Genomic DNA, 14226 nt, shown 5'->3' on the forward strand with positions numbered 1-14226 from the left:
ATGCTGGCGCCCATAACTCCGGTTCAGGGCAGCGAACCGTATGTCGGACGCTCCACTGCACTGTCGGCAATTCTTTTGCATGGGAGTTCCTAGCGCTGACCCTTTGTGGCCATGAAAGACCCCGCAACGCGTTCCCCAAAAGCTGGGGCATTAGCTCCAGCATCCTGGTCCTATTCCAAACAGTGTAATTCTCTTGGGCTTGCGTAAGTCCCCTCCCGCCCCCAGCACCTTCAATGCGGTGTCATTCTGCACTTCCTGTCCTAAACTGTCGTGTGCAGCCTACGGGCCAGGCTACAATACAAAATCATCCGGGTCACTGGACCTGGCTACATCCTGCTTGTGTCCTGACACAATTCCAGTATTGTTGTGCCTTGTCGTGTCGATGGGACCTAAACCCCATTTCTGCTGCAGCCCTCCTGCAGGACAGGGCACTGACGTGGGAGCAGATCTGCTTGGGTTGGTATCTAAGAAATGTCTCTCATTTTAATCCTAAAATGGCCTACATTCCCCACTCTCGGAGAATTATTTGACAGAAATAAAGATTGAGGCTAAAGGAGGGAAGCCCACATAGTTTAAGTTTTCTACATACACAGTGTTTAGGTGCTTGTCATTTTGGGTGTTCATCAGGTATGGCTTTCCATACTGGGGCCGTGGCAGGCTGAGAGGCATGCTTAGGTCCCGTCCGTGCTATGTAGTGGAACAGTGTTTCAGACACGACATCGTTGACTTGGTTGCTCTCGCCATGTAGACGGGCCTTTTCTGTATGCTGTCAGACAGGTTCCACCCCAGCCGTGGCTGCATTTTGATGCATGAAAAGGTATACAAGTGGTGTGCAGGTATATTTTAAAAAAAAAAGATCTGTCAGAGAGGAGCAAGCGACTCACTGTTTTGGGGGCTTGATCCCCTGTTTGTCAGAAACGTCCAGGCTTGATCGGCTGCTAGGTCACTACGTAACGTGTGCCATCTCTGCCATCGCTTTCCTGGCTCCCGGGGTCGGTGGTAGATGGATTGATCTGCGGTACAGTTGGCTTCTTCAGTTGGTTGGAGTGTTTTGGGATTGTTGGAGACGAAAAGGGCTGTAGATCTGTGAGATGATGTCATTTTTTAGTAGCTCAAGCCTCCTGCTTTGATTTGCCTCTGTAGTGCATTAAAGCTCTGGAGAGCCTTCATCGGCGATGATTTCTCCAGGGCCTGCTGCAGCCCCGGTTACATCCCTGATGTGAAGTCTCATCCCCGCACACCTGACTTGGTTCCCCTCTTGGAGCTGCAGCAGATTCACAGGCATGGAGAAAGTTGTTCCTTGTGCATCTCGAGAAAGAATTGAGGGGTTAACCACTGGACTGTTCCATTTCTCCTCTTCTGTATGATGCACCTTGGTTTTTCCCGAATGGTTCAGCCAGAAAGAGAAAAGTGGGCAGGCCGGGGGGGGGGGGGAACCAAGGGGAAGATGTCACTATCTCTAATCTGTCATTTTTATTTTACAGCCAGTGCCGGGAAGGAGGAGAGCATGAGGGCTGCTAGAACAATGCTGAGGAGGACCCCGACCCAGACCCCGGGGAGGATCTGAAAACAGGTGAACGCAGAAGGAGGAGCGAGGGGGGGTGGGAAAGACAGACGGAAGGAAAGCGGACGAGGGAAAAGCCTGGAGCTCCTTGGGAGTGGATCCCGGCTGCAGAGGGCTACGCCATGGCTACGAATTTTAACGACATCGTCAAACAGGGCTACGTGAAAATGAAGAGCAGGAAATTAGGGGTAAGTGGGGAGGTGGTCGCGGGGATTGTGATGCATGATTCATTACCGTTAGCTTTGAAGGTCCTCCCCCCAACCCCGCTTTTGAAACACCAGGGCAGCTGCAAAATGCAGAACGCCCTCCCCCACCCCCCTATCCCTCTTTTGTGTTGAGAGCATCCTCGCTCGAGATCCTGTCTCTGGGTTATGCCCAAGCATCCTTCCCGACCGCGGCTGGCTCTGAGCACCCAGGACTCCTGTGCCGTGCGTAGGGGGCTGTACGCAGCTGCGCTGGCCGCTGTCACTGGTCATTCTGGGGACGGGTAAAGTTGCAGCTGTGGCATTTCCATGGAAAAGTCGGGGAGGGAGGGAGGGAGGGGGATTGTCCTTTGAATTCAGCTGCAGCAATCTCCCTCCAAGAGACAAACTCTGCTGAATTGGGATCAGCCCAGGGGACAAGCTGTGCGTAGATAATTTTTTTGAGAAAAGCATCTGACTGCATGGGTAATTGATAGGCTAAGGGGAGAGAGGAGAGAAGATGGGTTTGCACTTGTTGCTTTCTGTGTAATTCAGTGGGAATCTGGCACTGTGGTTTGTGCTCGTGCTGTCCGGACAGGGCAGGCTGCGGCCCGGTGCGGGCAGGGACGGATTTAAAGCCACGAGGCAGGCCTAGCGGCCAAATCCAGCTAGATCCTTACACCCTGTCGCCCCGGGCCCCTTCCATGCCGCTGGCTGCATTTGCGCATGACGTGAGCACTGGCTAGGGAATAGTTAAATCTCCCATTGGGTCCCTCGCCTGGGAGGTGGGTTGTGCAGCCGGAGGAGTGGGTGGGTGGAAGTCGGGGGGAGGCGTACATGGTGCTGTACCCCTCTGTAGGGGGATGGGAGCGGGGGTTGGGATGTGTTAGCAGCTCACTGATTTGGGGCCCAAAGCTGCCCGTGCTCCGCTCCCATGGATTGCAATGGGGCCTGGAGGCGATTTCCAAGGATTCGGTCCTTAGTGAGAGAACTGGGGCCGCTGGTCAGGGACTTTGGGCCCCTCTGCTTACGGGAGTCACAGCGGCAGGCAGAGGCTGCCCGAGGGAGGAGCGGGGGTGGCAGGGGCAGCTGCTGGTAGAGGAGGTTCAAATTCTTGCTCCACCCTGCCCCTCCCCCAAAGAGCAGTTAATTTTTTCACCTGCCAGCCTGTCACGCGAGATGCAGGTGATCCCACGTGACCGGGGCTCCCAAGCTGGTTGGCTTGACCCATATTTTAAGCAGAGTTGGTGGAGAGCCGGTGTGCTTCGCATTTCAATGGAGAGGGCTCTGTACTAGGATCCGTTCTTAAAGGGGCCAAACTGCAATTGCTGAGACAAAGAAACCCCCAGATGCATGGAGCTGTGGGGTGGCGCATGGGCCTTTCCCACCCCCGGCAAGAGGAGGTCAAACCCTGGTTCGTGGCAGGGGCCAATGGGAGATCTCAGTCTGGATGTGAAATAACCCATCACACGGGTTATTTGGCCATGAGTGGCACCTCTGCTTGGGATGGAGTCGCGTCTGGGGCAGCATGGGGGGGCGGGGCAGGATGGACAGACTCTGGTATGGGGGACCAGGGTTGCAATAGCATGGGGCGGGGGGCTGTGGGTCAGGATTGAGGGGCATCAGCAGAGCTGGGTGTTTGGGGCCAAGCACTGGAATGGAAAGGGGAGTGGTGGGTTGGGATTTTGGGGCACTGGCAGGGCTGGAATAGCAGGGCACCCACATCTCCACTCTGGTGGGTGGCAGCTGGGCCTGGCTGAGCTGTTTGAGGGCAGGGGGTGCCCAGCGCCTGGGCTCGGGCCAGCTCCATCAGCACTAAATCACCCCCAGATAATGTCACCCAGCCAACCCGCCTGCAGCTGCCATCTGTGCACATTCTTCATCCCGGCCCCAGCTGCCCTGGGTCCCGCACATGGGGCACGGGGGCTGTGGGGAGCCTGTCAAGCCTTCTGATGTTCCCCAAGCCTCCACACTGCAGCAAACCCTGGGCCCAGCCATCGGGTGCAGGTTGTTACCCCATCTGTGCTCGTGGCCCCATGCACGATCCGGAGCTCCAGCCCTCCAGCGGGACTGCCTGTGGGTCTTGGCTGGCAGGCAGCAGCCTGTGTCCACAGGAAAGGAGCAGCTTCTGCACCCTACCGTACGGGGTGAGAGAGGAGTTTAACCTCCCCACGCGCCCTGGCATTTACTGCTGACAAGGCGGCTAGTTGCAACATGGCCTGTGGCAAACCCTCTAAGTCTCCTAGGCCAGTCGCTCACTAAGGACTTGGGGCCAATTTGAACTGGCGACTTAATGGTGAAAGGCCTTGTTTGTCGTCCCCAGGGCCCTGCGCCAGCCGGGTCTCCGCCGTGCCCTGCTGACCGTTTCTGGGGCCTTGCACCGAGTGGGTGCAGCCCTCTGCCGAGCTACCAGGCCCGAGCCGCCCGGGTGCATGTGGCAGATCTGTGCCTGTACTGGGCGTGGTAAAGTGAGAGAAAAGAGCACACAGCCCAGGTCGGGCTGGGAGGCAGCTCCAGGGGTCGAACCCAGGAATCTGCAGGTTATGGCCCAGTTCACTGTCCGCTTTGAGTATCCGGGGAAGCTGCTCTGGCAGGAATGGATGCTGGACTGCTCACGTGGCCGGCCAAGAATCTACCCCGAACTGCCGGGCCTCCCTCGGGCGTGGCTTAGTGCTTTTGGAGCGCCATTCCCCTGCCCTTCGCCGACATCAGGGATTCGGCCTCGCCTCTGAGATGGGTGTCTCTCGCCCCCTTGTGCAGCTGGGGAGGTGGAGCCCCAGAACTGGGGGAGGGGGACAGGCCAACATTTTCCCAAAGCGGCTGCTTGAGGCATCCGGGTGGGTCTGAAACCCGTGGCCGCTCCTGGAGCTTTCCCTGCACGCTCGGGCTCTGACAGGGGCCTTGTGTACGCCGGGGGCTGTCGGCAATTCTCTCCCCACTGCTCCAGCGTTTGGTGCAGCTTCAGGGGAGGGAGCCGGGGGGCAGCCGAGGTGGCGAGAGCCAGCTGCGAGGATGCCGTGCGTCTGAGCAGGGAGGCCAAGCGCGGCTAACGCTGCCCCCGCCTCTGGAGCTGCGCTGCTGGATGGAGGGAGAACGTCTGACTGTCTTCCAGGACGGTGCAGCCTCAGCCTCCTTCCCGTCGTTCCTGCTCCTGGCGCCCCGTCCCCGTGTGCCAAGCTCCGCTCGCCTCATTCCAAGCCCTCCTTTAAGGGGCACGGCGAGCGTCGGCCAAGTCCTGCCACCGGCATCGGACGCTGGAGAGAGCGCGGTTCTGAGGGGTAGGCCCGGGGCCAGCCTGGGAGAGGGGGGAGTGTCCCCCAGGCCTGTGCGGCTGGCCGTGCGTGTGGCAGGGATACGTCCCCTGCCCTTGCACTGCCCCTCGTGCTAGGGCTGTTTGGCACAAGTGCTGCCCTCTGCGGGCCTGGGCCCAGCCCGGGTGGGGGTGCTGATGGGCAGAGCCGAGCGTCTGCGGCGCTCTCTTAACGCCTGGTGCCTCCTCCTCCTAAGGACACAATGCGGCCCTGGGCCTGCATTACCCGCTGGCTCTCCTGGTGGGCATTATCTGTCCCGTTACATTGTGAGCTCCTCAGGGCAGGGGCTGTCTCTCTTGTGGGGTCGTGCACAGTGCGTAGCCCATTAACGACACTGTGATGTTTTGGGGTTCAACCCAGACCAGCGGGGGGTTCTGTCCTCACCTGCCCTGCAGTTCTGGGGGCCTCTAGAGCTCTGCTGCTCTGGCTCACAGCCCGGATCCCGGCTGCCAGCATGTGGGTCACAGCCTGGCTTCCACTGCCCGGTTACTGTTTGCAGAGTGACTCCAACACCCTGCCCCTGGCCCTAGACTTACCCCAGTCCGCCTGCTTGGGTCATGTCCAGCCCTCTCCTGGGACACTCTCAGACGTTGGTAAGTTCGTTGCGTCTTTGCAGAGTCAATACACTGCAGTTCATTAATGTAACTGGGCTTTGACATACACCCTCAGTCCAATCCCAGCGCTGGGTTGGTTTGGATCAAAAGTAAAACAAGTTTATTTAATCCAACAGAGAGAGGATTAAGTGATGCCAAGTATAAGGAATAAAGGTAGATGGGGGTTACAAGCAAACAGAAGTCTAGCCTAATTTTGTCAATAAATTGATCTTTGACTATTAGCGGTAAATATGCCCAATGGCCTATAATGGGATGTTAGATGGGGTGGGATCTGAGTTACTACAGAGAATTCTTTCCTGAGTGTCTGGCTGGTGAGTCTTGCTCACCTGCTCAGGGTTCAGCTGATGGCCATATTTGGGTTCGGGAAGGAATTTTCCTCCAGGGCAGATTGGAAGAGGCCCTAGGGGTTTTTTGCCTTCCTCTGCAGCGTGGGGCACGGGTCACTTGCTGGAGGATTCTCTGCAGCTTGAAGTCTTTAAACCATGAGTTGAGGACTTCAATAGCTCAGACGTAGGTCAGGGGTTTGTTACAGGAGTGGGTGGGTGAGATTCTGTGGCCTGCGTTGTGCAGGAGGTCAGACTAGATGATTATAATGGTCCCTTCTGACCTTAAAGTCTATGATTCTAAGTGAAAATACACTTCTAAGACACAACGTAGTTTCAGAAAGAGACCATCTTTGGTGAGCAGGTTTCTCACCTACACTCAGCTCCCCGAGACATCAGCCTCTTTGGGCAAAAGAGCCAACGCTCTGTGATTTCAAGAGCTCTGGCCCGTGGAATCCCCCAAGTGATGGATGCCCCCTTTGTCTTTTTGTGCCCCTTATATCACCCCAAAGTTCATTCTTCAGCCTTCCTGCTGCTCTTCTTTTCTTGTGGACATCCCATCCTCCTGCTGATTCGTATGCAAAGGTACTTCCATCGTTTTGATTCCACACTGCTTAATTGACATTGGAGACAGGTAGACAGCAGCCTCCCCTCCTGTCTGGGAGAGAACCTGTTTCTCCTTTTGTTTGGTCGCAGACTTTAAAGCGCAGTGTGTCAGTGAGCATCCAGAAATCCTCCTACAGTGTCAGTGCATTTTACAATGATGTTAATCAGCTGTGTGGCACAGGCTTGTATAAAAGACCTCACTCCATACACTGCTGTAACACAGTAACGTATGCACAATGGATTGCTTCTCATTTGAGGTTCAGAGCCCCTGTCTTTATAGCTGAGGCTGTCTCCCCTCCTCGCTAGGCTGATGGCTTTCTTCACCTTTTATGTAAATGCACCTTCCTCGTCTCTGGTCACATGTTGCCTACTTTACATCGGAGACGCTTTCAGGCAGGTGGAATATGTCCCCTTGTCTGCAACAGGCGCGGTGGGGGCCAAATACATTTTACGGACATCTTTGCAGCATGTATCTCTGAAGGCCTTTGTGGGTTTACCCTACGGACGTCGTGCGAGAATATTCATGATCAGTGAGTTATTAGTTTTCCAACGATCTATGACAGGCTGCCCTTGGGGTATATATCACGACCGCAGCGTGTTCGGTGTTGCCCGGCCTGACCAGAGTTGCTGACGCAAAGTAGCCAACCGCCAATGGGCCTCTGTCACAGGCACCTGCAGGGCCTTTGTTTTCCGAGTTCTGCCCCTTTAAATTCCTACGTGCGCTGACTGGGAGGCAGCCGTGGCGTGACGCACACACTGTGCTCTCTCCTGTGGAGCCTTCATTTTAGTTTGCTCCTGATGGTTTATTTTTCTGCCTGTTGGATGTGGCAGGACAATGCGGTTGACTCCAGCCAGGGCCAGGGAAAATGACCGGCACGGGACATGTGGGATCCAGTTCCTTGCTCTGTCACCAAATCGGGGCCTTGGTTCCCCGTCTGTAAAATGGGCACATTGATTGGTGTCTGTGAAGCGCTCAGCTACGGCCGGGCTGGGGCCAGCGGTGTCCAGACCTAGACTAGCAGCCCACTCACAGAAGCCTCTGGTATCGCTGTCTTCTCTGGAGCCTCAACGTGAGTGGGCTGTAGCCCATTGCTGACACTGAGCCAGGCCCATCTGCTGCTTAGGGGGGACCACCTGAAAGGAGCTTCTGTTCCTGTCAGGGGTTGGTACTTCTCCAGTTCCCCGGGTGCTGCAGACATCCCCCAGACAGAGGCGTGTGAGGGACACACCCACCTTGGAGGCAAGAAACAATCAGGCCTGGATCCTGTAAGCCGGAGCTTTGTGTGCAGAGGGCTGCGGGACTGGGAGGGCTGGGGGAGCGGGAAGTGCTCGTTCCCTGGACCAGCCCCCTCTGCAAATTGGCCATCGGCGCCTCACTGGCCGTGCGCGTCACGGGCTCTGAAATCTGCATCAGGGGCTAATTCTCCCAGACAGCTCAGTAAAGATGTTTTCTTAGAAGCAGCCGGAGATTCGCCGGAGGCGGACCGGGCTGGGAGGAAGTGCTATGTGCCAAATAGCCGCTGTGCTCTCAGGGGGCTTGTTATATGTCTGCAAAGCTACAGCACTCTGGCTCCCTGCATCTGAGCTGTCCAGAAACCTGGTCATTTCGCACAGGGGTTTCACCCTTCAAATGCAGGGGTTGCTCACCACGCTCCCTCCCACACAGGGTGCAGAGCAAGTCTAGTTATATGAAATCAAACTCGTGAGGAGATGTGGTCACCACAGTCTGGCCTGGGGCACTGCTGGGAGGAAGCTCACTGCAGTCTGGCCTGGCTCTCACTGGGCACTGCTGGGGGGAAGCTTGCCGCAGTCTGGCCTGGCTCCGGCTGGGCACTGCGGTGGGGGGGAAGCTCACCGCAGTCTGGCCTGGGGCACTGCGGTGGTGGGGAAGCTCGCCGCAGTCTGGCCTGGCTCTGGCTGGGCACTGTGGGGGGGGGGGGGAAGCTTGCCGCAGTCTGGCCTGGCTCCGGCTGGGCACTGTGGTGGGGGGGAAGCTCGCTGCAGTCTGGTCTGGCTCCGGCTGGGCTCTGCTGGGGGGGGGAAGCTCGCTGCAGTCTGGCCTGGTTCCGGCTGGGCACTGCTGGGGGGGGAAGCTCGCCGCAGTCTGGACTGGCTCCGGCTGGGCACTGCGGTGGGGGAAGCTCGCCGCGGTCTGGTCTGGCTTTGGCCCAGCAGCGGTGCTGAGAGCAGGCAATGGGGCCAGTGTGCAATCCCTGGGATTAGAGGCAATAGCTCAGTGAGCGGACAGACAGACCTCCTGGCTCAGCAGCAGATATCAATGGCAGTAGAGCAGAGAAGGGCCAGTTCTGAGCAAGAGCGAACTGGTTAATTTCATGCTAATTACAGAGAACAAAGAAGGGGGGTGGGCAGGAAAGGGAAGGTGAATAGCTGGGAGGGATGTGATGCGGAGGGCTGTCAGGGAGAGGAGAAGGCGGGGTGGGGGTGGGTGGGAAGGGGGCAGCTCCCCCCAGAATAAAACTGCCTGGAAGGAGGCAGCGGGGGTCGAACTGCTGCAGGGAAAGGACCGGGGTCGGGGGGCTTCTGGGGCCTGAGGGGTAAAGCAGCGAAGGGCCTGTGCGTGGCAGAGGGGGCAGGTGTGTGCGAGTGCCCGGGGGAATACGCCAGTCAGGCAGACATGGCCGCTGCTCCGGCTGCCACTAATTAAGTGAGATTGCGCTGCAATTAACGCTGGCAGAGTGACCGGAGGGGCCTTGAGCATCCCAGGGAAGCGGGGGTGGGGGTGGGGGGAGCAGGAGAAGCTGTAAAACCCAGCCGGCCTCTGCTGTCCCCAGATCCAGGTTTCGCCTCAAGGCGAATCCTGGGACTCTGCAGGGATCGGGTAGACGCTGGTGCAGGCGGGGAGGTACCTGCTGCCCGTTTATTCTTCCGCCCTCCCCCCGAGAGAGGAGCCAGACCACGATAGCCCGTCAGTCACCCCCAGTCCCTGGCATCTGGACTAACTGGATTCCTGTTGTAGCCAGGCCCTTCTCTAGCACCTCCTGCCCAGAGTGCTCGACAGACACTAATGAGTTAAATCCCCCCTCCCCGCCAAGTGCTGTTATCTCCCAGGGAAACTGAGGCACGGGCGGGTCAGAGCAGGGCCCACGGCTTGGGCGTTGCTGATTCCTTGGTCCCAGGCTGAGATCGCTGATCACCCCACAACAGTGCAGGCCAGGAAGTGAAGACTTGGGACTGGAATCGCCTCGAGGTGCGCCGTGTCCGGCTGCAGCAGAAAGGTGGAGCAGGCGGCTCTGAGCTGCCGTGGCCGGTTAGAGCCCGGCTTGGCTGCTGTGTGCGGTTCTGCCCGGCGGGAAGCGGGCGAGGGTGCAGCGCGATGGGATTACGACAATAGCGGGGCGGAGGAATGTCCGTTCCAAGCTGAGACAACAGGCGTTCGTGGGCATGTCGAGGATCTCCCTCCTCCTTGTGCGTCGTAGAGAATGTGTCATAAACCCCGCCAACCTTTGTGGCCCAGGACTTCTGGGTTCTGTTCTCGGCTCCTGGCGTGCGTCTCTGCCCCTTGCTGTGGCTCAGTTTCCCCTCTGTGAGCTGAGGCTAATGATGTCTCCTCGCTGGCGTCCCTCCTGGTCGTTCCGCGCGTTGAGATCTGCTGTGGCGGGGTGGGGGTGCTGGCTGACGGCGGGGAGAGAAACCCTCACGGGTGGCAGCTGGGAACAAGGGAGCCTTACCCATTCCTCTCAATGGGCTGGGAAAGCCCCTTCGAAGTGCCCCTGGCGTTAACCCTTTCGCTGCTGAGCTGGTGCCGAGCCTGGCGCTCCCTGCCCCATCCTCCCGTGCCAGCCTGCTCCCGTGCCAGCCTTTCCGTTGGCCGGCTTCTCCGGACGTTGGCTGCGGCGCTTTGGGAGGGACCCGTGGGGCACAGCAAGGGACGAGCTTTGCCCTGTCGCCCTGTTGGAGACGGCTGGGGCACGCTACTGTGGGCTGGTTCAGTGCTGTGGTGCCGGGATTTTAAGCGGGTTTATGGTCTGGGCTAAAACACGAGCTGCGTGGGGCTTGGATGAGCTGGGTTCTATTTGAGGGCCTCAGGCAAGTTGCTTTGCCTCCCCTTGCCTCAGTTTCCCCATCTGTAAAATGGGGGGCGCTGATCCTGCCTCCTTTGGGAAGTGCCGAGGGATTCCTTACTGTTGTCTTTTGGAACAGAGTGAGGAGGGACGTGTGGGAGAGCCTTCCTGGGAATTTTAAATACTTCCTCTCCTGCCTTCCCCTCCCACTTCAGCAAAAGTGTAATTTAATCCACTGCAAGGATGAAAACCATCAGCAGCTTCTGGGGGGGGGAGGGGGTCCCAGGGCTGAGCCCTTCCTGCCGGGAGGACGTGGTACTGCCCAGGGGAACCACTCCGCCGAAGGCACGGAAACCTGCCCCACCTGCAGCCCGGTTTGGGGGCTGAATTTTAACAGGGGTGTTCCCAGGCAGCTTATGGTTGAGTTGGCAGCTCTGCCAGCCGCCATCAGCCTCCACTGCCAGCTCCAGGAGTCCCGGGGCCCGTGTAAACTCTGGGCTGGCCGCGGTGCAGGCCCTCTGGTTTAACGAGCCGATAAATATTTTGGAATGTCCCCCGCGTTTATACGTGAGCGGTGGTGGCTGCTTTGGTTTCTGTGCCATCCCTCTGCTTAAGCAGCCTCCCGGGGCTGCAGGCGTCAGGCTTTCCAGTCCCCCCGGCCCTGCAGCCTGACTGGGGGTGGTTTGCACCCGCGCGACCTGCCATGACAGCGTCAGGGGAGGGGGGGTGGAGAAGTGGGCTCCTGGTCCTGTTTCCCTTCCCGTCCTGAACTGCAGTGCAGCATTGCTCCGAGCCATTGAACAGCTGCCGGGCCAGATCCTCAGCCGGTGTAAATCGAGAGTTCAGGATGTTTAAAGTGGCTCTTGAAGTGACCCTTGTGGATTTTGGGCCTGGTTCCGATTTTAAATCGGGAGTAACTGCATAGGGGCCAGGGCAGTTACACACCACGGTGCAAATCAGGAGTAACTCCATAGGGGCCAGGGCAGTTACACACCGAGGTGTAAGTCTGGAGTAACTCCGTAGGGGCCAGGGTGGTTACGTGCCAGGGTGTAAGTCTGAAGTAACTCCATAGGGGCTGGGGCGGTTACGTGCCGGGGTGTGAGTCAGGAGTAAGTCCGTAAGGGCCGGGGCGGTTACGTGCCAGGGTGTAAGTCGGGAGTAACTACGTAAGGCCAGGGCGGTTACGCACAGGGGTGTATGTCGGGAGTAAGTCTGTAGGGGCCAGGCCAGTTACACACCATGATGCAAATCAGGAGTAACTCTGTAGGGGCCAGGGCGGTTACACGCCGGGGTGTAAGTCGGGAGTAACTCCGTAGGGGTCGGGGTGGTTATGCACAGGGGTGTAAGCTGGGTCCGGGAGAGCAGCCTCCGGCTCCTAGCCGGTGAAGGGCGCTGGGCCTGGCCCGACAGACGGTGCTGTGGAGCTATAAAGTGGTGGTTCCCGGCGCACTGACGCCAGGTCCTTCCTCTGGGCGCTGTGCAGGGCGACTCCTCGCTGGCGCAGTGGTTACTTTGCAAACACTGAGTGCCATGTGCCAGCTGCTGGCTCTGCCCTTTGCAGTCCGGGGCTGGCACTTGGCCCTCATACTTGGGTGTACCCTGCCGCAGCCCTGGCCCGGGACCTGCGCTCAAGAAGCCTGACCCTGCGTCTCGCTGCGTTCATCCAGAGCGCCTGGAACCAGGAGCGGGCTGCTCTGCACCCACTTCCCCCAGGGCTGGCCAGGCAGCAGCCCCAGGATCGGAGCGAGGCATCGGGGGGGTTCCGGTTTGTGGGTGACAGGTGGGGCCGGGAACAACAGTGTCTGCAACGCAGTGGGGGCCTGTCGCCTGCCGAGCTGTCCCCACCTTGCTCGGCCTTTCAGCTCTGGTGGGTTTGGGGTGAGATGGACCCTGGGTGTGACCCTGGGGTGCGGCTCCTGGGCTGGGCCGCGGTGCTTGGGGCACACGATGCTTTATCAGGTCAGGGCCATGCACTGGGACTGGTAAAGGGCTGCCCTGGCTGCAGGTGCAAATGGATCAATTGCCCTGAGGATTGGCAGCCCAGCACGCTCACAAGGGGCAGCAGGGAGACGAAGCGGGTGATCCAGTGGGGCTGCAGAGATGAGAGGAGGTTGCAGGAGGGGGACGCTGCGGGAGAGTGTAGGCAGGAGACTCTGCATGTGGTGTGAGCAGATGGGAAAAAAAGGGGCGTGGGCTCACTTGGCATCTGGGATGCCAGGAGGGGGTGCGGCCAAGCACTGCCCATCCTGTCCTTACCTTGCCATTGCTTGGTGCCTCGGCATGCTGGCCTGGGAATCCCCTGGCTGGAGCTGCCTAGGCTTTGTGCTGGGGAGCGTGTGCACCACTGCCCCCTGCTGGATGGACCAGAACTGCTCCTCTGTCTCATAGGCCACGTACTGCTAACAGCTAGTGGAGATCCTCCTGGAGTTCGTTCTGCCCTCTCTTCACCCACAGCCGCTCAGCAGAACCTCGTGGGGGGCAGGAGAGTGACACGGGGCAGGTTCGAGGTTGCTGTGGCTTTGTTACACCTTGCACCACCGCCATGCCATCCTCCATCCGGGCATCAGCTGGCTGGCGCTGCCTCTGCTTTCTGTTCTGTTCCCAGCCACAACCTCCTGCCAGACCAGCCTGACAATCACCTCCTTGATCTCTCCCTAACCAAGCCGGGAGTACCATGCCATCTTGACCCTACCCAGCTGCTGCCCCAGCGCTGCCCACTCTCCCTTCCCTGGGCTGTGCCGAGCATTACCCCACCTCGTGGCCAGGCTGGGGTTTTGGGGCCTGGATCCAAACCTCTTTGAGTCCAGCTTTGGGTCAGGCCCTTGGTACAGTGTCCTGTTGCTGATGACTCTGGAAGGCTGAGCTACGAATCCTGGAGCAAGACAGATACCCCTGTTCTGTGTAGACTCAAGCGAGTAACCAAGTCCTCCCGGCTGCTGGCTTCTACAATGAGTGCCTATAGACCTGACCTATGCAGTAATTCAGCTCCAAGGGCCTTGCCGTCCAACTGCTGTGATTTCTCTTGTTTGAAAGCCTGGAGTGAGAAGAAAAAGGTTCCAGGATTCCTTGGAATGAGAAGAGAGCCAAGAAGGCAAATTGCATTACAGTGCCCAGGTGCTGCACGAACAAAACCAATAGCGGTGGTGGTGTAATGGGCCGTGCAATGAAATCCGAGGGAATCGTCTCGGAGCCGGGGTTCAGTCCGTACGTGAAATGCTAGGGGTGGGTGTGGCTTAACAATGAGCCTGCTGCCTTCCATCTTCAAGGGCTTTGCAAAAGTGGGTGGTGCTATCCCCATTTGAAAGATGGGGCAACTGAGGCCCAAAGAGCCTGAATTTTCTAAAAAGTGCAGGAGGACTTGGGGCACCTTAGAGACTAACCAATTTATTTGAGCATAAGCTTCCGTGGGCTACAGCTCACTTCATCGGATGCATCCGATGTATGGAGCTCACGAAAGCTTATGCTCAAACAAATTGGTTAGTCTCTAAGGTGCCCCAAGTCCTCCTGTTCTTTTTGCGGATACAGACTAACACGGCTGCTACTCTGGAACCTGAATTTTCTAAGCTATTGAGCACCTGCTGAGATCGATGGAAGTGTCAAAGTC

The 14226-nt window shown here is 58.2% G+C and overlaps 1 protein-coding gene across 3 annotated transcripts in view; it reads left to right on the top strand.

Moving 5' to 3' along the window:
- The window catches only part of DOK4 (docking protein 4), a 41882-nt gene that overhangs the window by 11216 nt on the left and 16440 nt on the right, over positions 1-14226 (top strand). For 2 of the 3 annotated variants that reach the window (XM_073307417.2, XM_073307418.2), the window contains exon 2: positions 1485-1752. In XM_073307417.2, the coding sequence (XP_073163518.1) occupies positions 1687-1752 (66 nt within the window). In that variant the 5' untranslated portion in view covers positions 1485-1686. Of the gene's footprint in view, positions 1-1442; positions 1753-14226 lie in introns of those variants that run through there. The other variant, XM_078848085.1, reaches the window with a different exon arrangement.

This window comes from Lepidochelys kempii, chromosome 12, assembly GCF_965140285.1.
Source record: "Lepidochelys kempii isolate rLepKem1 chromosome 12, rLepKem1.hap1, whole genome shotgun sequence".
Taxonomy (NCBI): Eukaryota; Metazoa; Chordata; order Testudines; family Cheloniidae; genus Lepidochelys; species Lepidochelys kempii.